Source organism: Trachymyrmex septentrionalis, unplaced genomic scaffold, assembly GCF_001594115.1.
Source record: "Trachymyrmex septentrionalis isolate Tsep2-gDNA-1 unplaced genomic scaffold, Tsep1.0 scaffold71, whole genome shotgun sequence".
In the NCBI taxonomy this organism is placed as follows: Eukaryota; Metazoa; Arthropoda; class Insecta; order Hymenoptera; family Formicidae; genus Trachymyrmex; species Trachymyrmex septentrionalis.
Genome location: NW_017305895.1, coordinates 1,256,347 through 1,267,577, shown reverse-complemented (window position 1 = coordinate 1,267,577; position 11,231 = coordinate 1,256,347). Strand labels below are relative to the sequence as shown.

At 33.1% G+C, this 11,231-nt stretch overlaps 1 protein-coding gene across 8 annotated transcripts in view; it reads right to left on the bottom strand.

Annotated features, from left to right (window-relative positions):
* Positions 1–11,231, bottom strand: part of LOC108753780 (potassium/sodium hyperpolarization-activated cyclic nucleotide-gated channel 2) — a 73,259-nt gene that overhangs the window by 21,296 nt on the left and 40,732 nt on the right. For 5 of the 8 annotated variants that reach the window (XM_018495674.1, XM_018495671.1, XM_018495672.1 and 2 more), the window contains exons 3-5: positions 3,049–3,212; positions 1,594–1,730; positions 622–765 (exon numbers count right to left, since the gene is read on the bottom strand). In XM_018495674.1, the coding sequence (XP_018351176.1) occupies positions 622–765; positions 1,594–1,730; positions 3,049–3,212 (445 nt within the window). The remainder of the gene's footprint in view (positions 1–621; positions 766–1,593; positions 1,731–3,048; positions 3,213–11,231) is intronic. The other 3 variants (XM_018495670.1, XM_018495673.1, XM_018495677.1) reach the window with 1 other exon arrangement.

Sequence of the window (11,231 nt, the reverse complement as noted above, 5' to 3'; positions counted from 1 at the left end):
TATATATATATATATATATATATATATATATATATATATATATATATATTCGATCGACTGAATTTTATTGATGAAAATCTTATGACAAAGGGAGACTCTTTGCACACAGTGAGAATGAAATTCTCATTTAATGAGTGCAAATTCGAGAAGACTTCGTAAAAAAGATTGCCTGTCAGACAGAATCCACCACTGACGTGAGAACTTCGCTAGTAAGACTCAATGAGCCATCTGCAGTTAAATACGAAATATCCACGGTAAGGGTACGAAAGTGGGCTGACTTGTTGCCTTTATCTCCTCCGATTCTCTACAGCGACCATATATCACAGGCATAGACATAATTATTTAATATCCCACATAAAATGCGGAAGATGATTTCTGCAATTGATAGATTCAAAAAAACTGACAATCGACATTAATTAACTCATTAAGCTTCATTGTCTACAGGAAAAGCAGTAGTTTCGTAGGAGGAAAAATCGTTTGTCAGCTTCCTGAATCCGTTAAAGGTCACCAAACGCTTCTCCTTTTCTCTTTTTTTTTTTATATACGTAAATTATACACGAACTACACGTATCGTATGTTTACAAAATAAGAACAGTGCTGTATAGTAAGCAGAACACTCACATAGACCTCTTCCCATTGCGAGACATACCGCACCAGTCTTGACAAACGTAGTAATCTAACGAGTGATAACAGTTTTGCAAGCCTGAGGATCCTGAGAGCACGTCCAGCATGCAGGATCTGGAAGGACTCGCTGAAGTCCTGAAACTTGCGAATTTCTTTGTTACTGTAATATTTGACTCTCCGAGTGTCAGTAAACAAGTGTGCAAATATCCAGAGTTATTTAGAAAATCGTTCAGAAAATTATTCAGAAGATCATTTCATGATTCATTAATTATTTTATATTTATACATTATAAGACATTTCTATTTTATATCTATTTTATATTAGTGTTATTATTTTTAGGTTTTTAAAATTTTACTATTTCATTTCTTTTTAATTTGATATTTAGTATATTATTCTAGAGAAATTATATAAAGAATTAAAAAAGTCTTTTTTTACATCAATTTTTTTTTTATATATGTATCGTGAAAAATGTTGTACGTACATGAAAATGTATTATTTATTAATTTGGTAAGAGAAACTAGAAAGTTATTTTGATGATTTTTCATAAAGCAGGGCATTGTATTTTGTATTTCAGCGGAGCACATGAAAGTATTACGTATTTTGTATTTAAAATCGAAAAATTGTAAGTTTTTTGTACTTTATAATTTAAATAATAATAATAATAATTAATTGTCAATCTTATTATTGGAAATACAAAATACAAGATACTTTCAATCTTTCATTATTAATATTGAAATACAAAATACTTTTATATGCTTCCATGACATACAAAATACAAAATATTTGCATATGCTCCGTTGAAATGTACAATACAAAATACAATTGTCTTATAAATACTGTGTTTGAAATAAAAATATTTCAAATACATGTTTAGCCCAGCTCTGTCACAAAGTTGTGTGTAGCGAGCTAATAACTTACGACTTAACAAGGAATATGTAAGGTTGCGTAGGACGATGTAGACATACTTACTTGATTAAATATGAGGAAAATGTAGTCTAATGGTATGGAGGAGATGAGGTCGAGAAAGAACCAAGTCCTGAGGTAGTGTTTCGCGATTAACTTCGGATCCAGTATCACCTGTTCGGCATTATCCTGCTGCATTATACCTGCAACGAAAGAATTTCACTTCGGTGTTTTCCACATCAATGATTTTCCAAAGCCTGCGAAGCTCAAGCTGCCGGAAAAACGCTAATGTTGTTACCTCACGCTCTGGCGACTTGCCATCGATTCGACAGTTTGTCACGTTGCCGTTCTCGCGCATCTGATGCACCCATTATGTATATATAATACGTAATTTAACAATTGAAAAAAACAATCATTGAATTGTTATAGGTATAAGTAAAAGAAAAAGAAGTAATTATTAAGAATATTACTATTCCGTGCTAAAAAAAATATTGGAACGGGATGCCGGAATAATGTGACTTAGAAATTTTTAATTATCGCGAATCGATACAAAGCGATATAATATAATGATTTCCATCGGTCGCAGTTCGTGACCTAATTCCGCGTTTACGAAACCGATTCAAACATGTTTCAAATTAATCCCTTGGTAATAACGAAATGTCAAGGAGTTAGGAGTATTCTCTTCCCCTAACAATACTGTCATTGTGTATTGTCGAGACCGGCAAGAGCGCAAATAAATGATCCATCTTGCACTGCGTCTGTTTTTACCGGTATCTTATACTTGGGGAACGTAACAAGGATGAGTCAAAGACGCGTGAAAGACAAAATTTCAAAGTGGTAGATCGTTCTTGAAATTTTAAATATAAAAAATTGGAAAAATTCTTAAAGAAAATTTCGCTGGTTTTGTTCTTAAAGAAGAAAAAAATTACTTATTATCGGCAATTTTGCAATTTTCAAAATTTGCATTTCTAAATTTGTACAGTTGTACAAGTCAAGATATCGAAAAATAATTTTAGAAAAATTTGATGAGAATATGATTGATGTATTTCTTTAAGTATTTTTTACTTGAGATTTAACTTTTAAATATTTTTTTATATTAAGTCTTGAGAAATTTTTTATCACGTATAAAAGCTGTATAAAAGATGAGTTTTTGTAAAATATTCTAATGTGTGTTAATGCTTCGATCCTCGACACATCATAATTTATGTCGATTATTGTGAGGAAATGATGCGAAATGCAATGTCAAGTGGAATTTTGTATGTTGCGAAGATACTATGGTATAAGCAACACCTAATAGTATTATATGAAAGTTTCAAAAGATGTTACTAATATTGTTAACTGTTACTGCGACAATGCAGATGTTCTTGCACAAATCCTGTTGATATGAAAGATTAAAATTGGAATTTCTCAGCAGTACACATTTGCGAATTTAAAATCTTTTATCACGAATTCCAATTAAAGTGACGAGAATTTATTATAATGGGGAATTAATAACAAGCAAATTGATCAAATGACACTCACCCGTCCTGAAGTTGACGACGATGTCTATAAGGAATATCGTGTCGGAAAGGCAGTTGAAGGCTATCCATCTAGTGCTTAGGTCGTCATTGAAAAAACTAATGGCGACTGGCAGAATTATCAGATTAGCTACCAGTAGGAGGAGCATGCAGAGGTCCCAATAGAATCTGAAATAAGAAAAATTAACACATTAAAATAAATTTATAAAATGACAGTTAATATCATGTAGCGGATACTACTGTTTAAAAACTGAAATTTGAGTTGTAGAAGCGTAGATTTTAACGCAATTTAAGATTTTTTCTTACTTAACTTTATTTACACATAATAATCGTTTTATATTCTCAATTTTAGGTATCTTGAATCAATAGGGGGGATTGTAGGGATTTGGTTGCAATCTCGGTTAAAATAACTTTTAAAATCTGATCCGACTCTCACCTCAACTGTGAATCTTTAAAGCCAGATTTCGTAAAATCTTTTTTAAACTTGTGTGTGTGTGTGTGTGTGTGTGTGTGTACATATATATTTTTATGTAGAATATATTAAAAAAAATTTTTTTTATGTTGATTTTATTAAAAAATAGTTTATCATTATGTTTTTTTTTTACATTAATCCATTTCTTGTGAAGCATGCAACATTCAAATTATTTAATTAATAAAGAATATTTGTGTGTGTATTATTTAACTTAGAATAAATGATTTATTATTACATTAATATTGTGAGACTTCGATTTAGAAGTTGGGGTTATCTTCGTACACAGAAACAAAATATATAATACGTTTCGAATGCCGATTGCAAATAGTACGAATTTACATTTTATTGCCGGTACACAAGTTTATTTCACATTTTTGAATCTAACCGGTTACGGCATCATTAGTCTGCAAAGTGGCTCTTGTGAATAAGAATGAGGGTAATTTTTCACCATTTCGCGGAGAAGGTAGTAGGAGATTTATAGCGATGAAAGAAAGGGACGATTTCTCTCGGGAAAATTAGGTAGAAGTGCAGAATAAACTTTTCTGCTTTGTGCTTTTAAAGAGAAGCAATCGATTGTAGAAATTGTTGACGGTCTAAAAATTATTGCAACATTTGATTATTCGATATTACAAAAATCTACAGTCCTGATTGATTCAGTACAAATTCGATAAATAATAATAGTTTTATTAAATTTTGTTAAACAATATAAAAAAAGTAGTGATTATACACTACCGTCAGAAAGTTTAAGATTAAGCGTTTTAAAGACTTTTATGTTTTTTTTATTTAAAATATTCGCAAGTCCAATTTTATTTTTTACTGCAGCACAGTATGACCTTGAAGATATAATTAAGTAAAAAAACAACGATCAGAATTGCACTATTTGTTTTATAATTTTACCATAAATTATGTGTTTTAAGATTATATCACATTGGTCCTAAATTTTCTGACGGTAGTGTACTCGTATATTAAGCACGCAGAAGCTGTAGCTGAATCTAATGACTAGCTAATATAATGTCTTACCTGATTAGTTACATGTATATAATTACATAAATATATAATTAACATAGTGATATAAATATATAATATTATCTAGTTACGATGCAAAACTTGTTATAGGCAATTCATAAGATGAAGAAATTATTATATTTAATTATTGAAATAAGATCTATGTAAGAATTTAAGAGAAATTATTATTATTATTAGGCGTCAGGAACTCGAAAGCTCATTGTCGCAAATACCAAATCCCGCCACTGTTCCCGTCCCTGAGCCAGATCCCTCCATTTGTGACCCTCGTACCCCATTTGCGTGCTTCTATTCGGTTAAGAAACTACTCGGTTCGCGGATATTGTCTAGGCGCTTAAAAATTAGAATTTACAGAACGATTATTTTACCGGTAGTCCTTTATGGCAGCGAAGCGTGGTCACTTACAGTACAAGACGAGAAAAGATTTAGGGCTTTCGAAAATAAAGTACTTCGAAAAATCATCGGGGCAAAACGCGATGAGGAAACGGGCGAATGGAGAAAATTACACAACGCAGAATTACATCAATTATATAATAGTCCGGATATTATTAATGTCATTTAAGAGAAATATAAATATAAATTTTATTTTTGTCTTGAAACAATAATTTGTCGAATTGAAATTGTCGAAATGCAAATTAGATTGAATCAATTACGTATACTAATAATTAATCACGCTTTTAAATAGAGATTGAAATTGAATCGTACGCGAAACATAATGAGATTACTTTTCATCATAATACTATATGTTTTTGGTTAGTTCCGAATGTACGATGAAAATAAGGACCAATGAATGTGGGAAGCGGACACTTTCGATGGACATTGGTAACTTTGCCATCTGTGCCGCAAATTGTGATGTTTAATGAACAAACTCGTAGCGCTAATTTCGCAACTTTGGAATTTTCAATCAGATATGCGACGCGTCGAAGTTATATACTGGTAGTCCATTTCGATGTAAAACATTTCAACTTTTCTGCGGTCTAACGGGAACGATGGATAATACAAAGTTGCACAATATGACGACGGTGAAATCATGCATATGGATGAGTATAAGTCTAATTACTCTTTGATATTTATGGCTGCGTATATTCCTTTATTAACTAATTATTATGCTGAATAATCTCTTTAATTTAATACGGTGATATAATTTTCTTTGACGTATATTTAATCCATTGTTTATTCAGAAATGCAATAATGTTAAGGAATTATTTATCGTAGATTAATTTCTCGGTATGCCAAGAATATAATTGTATTCGTGAAAATACAGTATATATTTAAGTATTTGAAATATATTGGATATGCAGAACACATATTTGGGAATTATTAATAAATATTTAAATTGTCGTTTTATCACAAAACAGCATTATAGAAAATTGTGAAAAATATTATAAATTTAATGTTACTTGTGTTTTGTGTGTATATGCGTGCGTGCGTGCGTGCGTGCGTGCGTGCGTGCGTGTGTGTGTGTGTGTGTGTGTGTGTGTGTGTGTGTGTGAGAGGTTTTTATATTATAAACTTCACAAATCTAATAATTTAATTTGAAAGTTACATTAATATTGTCACAATATTTGAAAAATTTAATTAATTCTTAATACGAAATCTCTAATGCATAGATATATGACAATTAATATTTATAAGATGTGCGAAAATAATATTACGGGCCATCACTTTTGCAGCAACATTTATCTTAACATGATGATGCATTATGGCATAAATTGCTATATTCTTCAAACCGAATAATTTAATTATTTCCTTCTTTTTTTTTAGCAAATTGCTAACGTAATTAAGCCGCGCGCGCACGCGTGCGTGCGGGGAGAGAGAGAGAGGATGAGCGCAATGCATTTTCTCAACTTCCATTCTTCTCCTGAAAACAATGGCCAAAAGTTGATGTACAATAATAATTATGTAAGGTTTAAGATTTTCAAATTATCTATCATTATTTTTCTGGAACTTCTTGTTTAAATAGATCTTAGAGGTAATTATCTGCTAATGGAGCGTATAATTTACCCTTCTTTGCGAAAAAGATAAATTAGGAACTTTGAATTTTTTTCTAAATACTTTTCTCAAAGCTAAGCCTTTGAGTGCTCGTGCATTCTTAGCCACCGTCTCAATTTATTCTCGTAGAATGAATTTACTTTATTAGCCTTTGTGGCTTACAACGCCACTGTTGCAACCAAAGTGCTGGGGTCAAGAGGTAGTATAGGGATTAGTCTATAAAACTGTAAGGCAGTAATTAAGCTCTTGTTTCCGTAGTTTGCAAAGTATACGCATCTTACGACGATATAATACATCAACGTTATGATGAAGAAAATAATGTACTTGCAGAGTCTTTATTAAAGTGCAAAGCTTCCGTCAGCGAAACTCAATTTCTGAGAGCTCGACTTTAATCAGTTCGATTTTAATCCAAGTAACATTGGCCCACTTTTCGGAGTAATAACATTGCTGCGTTTAGACAATAAATACACTCGTATGTCACGACATATACCTGAATCTCCAACATCCCACTGATACACCACACTCTCTGTCTTCCTTTCTCTTTTCCTCAATTAAAAAAGTTGATTTATTCTGGTCGTTCAAACTGCATACATATCTCTACAAAAGAATTTTAAAAACTGCATTCATACCAATACATTCGTGCTAAAATTTATCTTCACGTACCAGTAGATTTGTTTATTTCGTAAATTGTTTTGCGAATTACATTATTTCGATTTTTACTTCTTTTTATCTTCGCCTTTTATCTCATTTTAACTCGCTGTTATATTTAGTGTAATGTCAAATATTATTATAGTTATAACATGTTTTTGTGTAAGATAGTCGTCAACACTTGGACTGCATGTCCAGAAAGATTTTATTTCAGAATATAATAAGTAGCACTTTTCTCTCTTTCTCCCGATTTCATCTTTTTTATCTATAATATATTGTGCAGATGAGAGAACACGTACGTAGTTCAAACTTTTGCGTGTCTGGCTTGGATATTGCGCGCGATTACATCCTGCCGGAGCACATGTCGTTGAAATACTTTGCGGAAGGAAGCAATACTCGTGAGCATTTCATGCTGGTGTGACGGTATCTTCGACAGCATTCTTTGCCACGGCAATTTCATTTAGTCTCGTGTGCACACTACTGTGATATTGCACGCCATTTTTCGACCAGCAACGATGCGTAACGATACCGGAAACGTTTCATTTGCGTCGAATACAAATCGCCTACTCGGCGCATTCGAATTTATTCTCCATTACAAAGCGACGCATTCCAAAGAAAGTTTGTGGATAATCCGTGCGCATGCTATTAGTATCTGTCTCTGCCGCATTTAATTAAATTATGCGAACATGCGGGCGATAAGGGGCAACTATACTTCATTTTAATTCGAGCTTATGTTGGTGAACCGCATTAAAATACCGGACTCAAGTCAACATTAATTCTAATTAATTAATTAGGTAATGCTTATAAATGTGCGTTGAGGATATTTAAAAGTTTAATCACTTCTTACTTGGCGTCGTGAATGAACTTGAGTTGAGCACAAGTTGATATAAAATTTAACTTATATTAATATTTATAACATTAAAAAAATGAGAGAGAGAGAGAGAGAGAGAGAGAGAGAGAGAGAGAGAGAGACTAATTGAGTTAGTGTTTTATCAAACTAATTGTAAGTGTTTATCAAAAAGGATTTTATGTGTATTTTATGAAATAATTCAAATAATATAAAATATTGTATATAAGTATAGAGTATAAATATCTTTTGTGAAAATATAATTTGAAAATATAATAAACATGTTGAGTCATTAAAATTACAAATAATTTTAAAGAGAATAAAGGGAAAAGAGAAATATAAATAGGAAATATATACATTTTAATATTCTAAAGAAGAGCCAGAATACTAAAACCGAATGAAATGGAATGTTTTCATAGCATAATAAACTGTAGCGGCTCACTGCGTGAAATTAATTCGACAATATTGGAAATGGGAAGAAGATTGATGGGCGATCGTTCCCAACACAGCTATAGATCAAACAATTCTTTCTATGACGTGTCGTTCGTTTCAATTCGCGGTTCATGTTTCTCCTCATGAGTTATGCTTATGCGGGAACGTTTTCACGAAAAACGTGTTCACTTTGGGAATTTGCATTATACTAGCTCGCTTTATCGATATATAGTATCACGATGTTGAGGGTGACATGCATCGAAAAGAATTTCACTTAGCGCTTTTCGTTTGTGTGATAAAACCATATTGTAACAATTGCAGATAATTGTGAGGAGCGAGTATATATTGTCAGAATTTACAAATAAAATACAATATTTCTTAATGGTTCGTTAATATTTTAAATTTAGGTAATTAGCGATATTTATGAAACGGAGAAGTGACTCATAGAATTTTCAGTCGGTTACAGTTTTACGCTTATTTAAGCGTAATTAATATTCTCGTAATCGACATAATTGTAATGAGGCAATAAACGTCATGTTTAATATGTGTTATATGCAATATCTGTAATATATTCCGAAATATTTTACGCTGTAATTAAAATTGCGATGCTTTCGCTATGTGGGTCATATATCAAATGAAGCGATCAGTCGATTCATGGAATAGAAAAAAGACGCATGTACAAATTCGTGGATATTGGCCAACTGGCATAGATCGACAAAATGCATTCGGTGCAAGTGGGCGTTTATATCCGTTCCATGTTCCCGTTTATGTGGAATATCATTTCGATTTAACCGCGCCTTCCGGAAACAATGCTTCATTTTTGATGAAATGCGGCAAAGAGATGGAATAGATAATTAGCTTTTATTGGGCAGCCCGGCATTGATATAATTTTAATTTAATTTAGCATGTACCTATATCTTGAATTTATAATAAACACGATCTAGCATTTTGGAAATATTAATTATATATGTTTAGAGAAATTGCGACTTTATACTAATTAGATTCCGAGTAGGTCGAAAAACGAGGGTAATAATAAAGAGGCGACATCGGGGTTTTTTCGTGTTAAGGTAAATAATCGCAAGATGAAATGAATTAACGACGCGTGAAGAATTATGTCGTCCGACGAGGCAGACTTCCCGGTGGTTTTTGTATCAGACAACTTTTTCCACATATATGTAACGCTAGATAGTGACCTAGAAGCGCCTGTGAGATTACACCTTGGCGATAACCATGCCCCGGGATCAGATTTATGCCACTTTTTCGGAGGATCCGCTTTAACGAGCGCACGAACGTGTGGGTGGTGGCCGAGGTTCCCTGAATTCGAGACAATTTACCACGTTCTCGCCTTTCAGGGGTACTTTTTCTCGGGTTGCATATGGCCTTGCTGCTCCGCCACGGAAAGTTGCATTAACGGCTAATAAATTTTGCTTCGTCGCATTATGATTATTATACTTGGTACACCGTTCGTATTACCACGAAGAAGCTTTCTCGCGATAATTATTAAAATCTTTTTACATAAATTACGTAAGTGCATTCTTTCTCTGTGTGTCATTATACTTTTCCCCGATTAGTATTTAGCGGTTGATAGACATGTGTTGTTTTACTGACGCCTCAAAATGTCCAGCTATAAATTTGCCGATCATGGAAAAACGCAAAACATGAAGCGGAAGTGCGGAACTACGCCTACACATTTTCATTTCCATGGAACTCGGTGAAACGGTGTTAGTACGATATCGATGAAATACGGTCTCCCACGCGCTTCAACCCTCCGCCGAAAGGCGAATATGTTATCGTCCCAGTTTCTCTTCCTGGATACTTTCAGCTATTCTACCTGCGAGAAAGGCTGACCGCATTAATCTTAATTTGCTTTAGACGATTCGGAGTATAACAACGCCGTACATCAAAACTTTTCTGCCTTGAGTCGCTTGGAGACTCTCTTGACCTTTCCCATCCGATGTAACCTCTTTAGCCTTTTCTTATGAAAAAATGCGACACGTCGGAGAATTGCCGTGTTAGGAGGATGGATGATTTGTGGTCGCGTATTTAAGTCGACACAACTAAAAATGTGTCGCGTCACTTTTGAATAAGGATTGAAACTCATTGAAGCTGCTACGATTCTTTAGATTTCAACACTATTGGTTTTGATATAAAAATGATTTATAATATGTCAGAGCTGGCCAAAGTGTCACCAACATTTACATGGGAAATAGGAAACTATTGAACTATTGAAGATGTGATATAAGTTATAAAATACATGAACATTTTAAAGATTTTTAATTGTTTAATATTAATTTTTATCAAAATTATGAAACACGTTGTGTGTTGCACAAAGTACTGCTCATATGTGATCTATCTATATTTATTCGCGACGATTATTATAAGATACAGTATTTTATTTCTACGGCACGGAAATTGGAATTGAGCGAATTTAAAGATTTTGTTTACTGAGATGACGATTTTTAGTTATAACCGCGTATTTCTGCCTATAGTCTTGCATATTTTAAGAACATATGGAAAACGTTTCAATGTCATGAATATTGGAGAGGATTACTCATTTCTGTCCCTTGCGCGGTAAGTGTGCCGTCCAGGAACGCCTTACCGCTCGTATTTGCTGCGCTGAGGATTAGGGGTTTGCCTTAACTTATATGTACCACGTGTCACGTTTGAACGACGAATTTTGTGGCTGTGCAGCACTCTAATAGGATTACATCGAGCTTGGAACCGAGAATCTCAACCATTTTCCGCATATATATATATATATATATATATATAT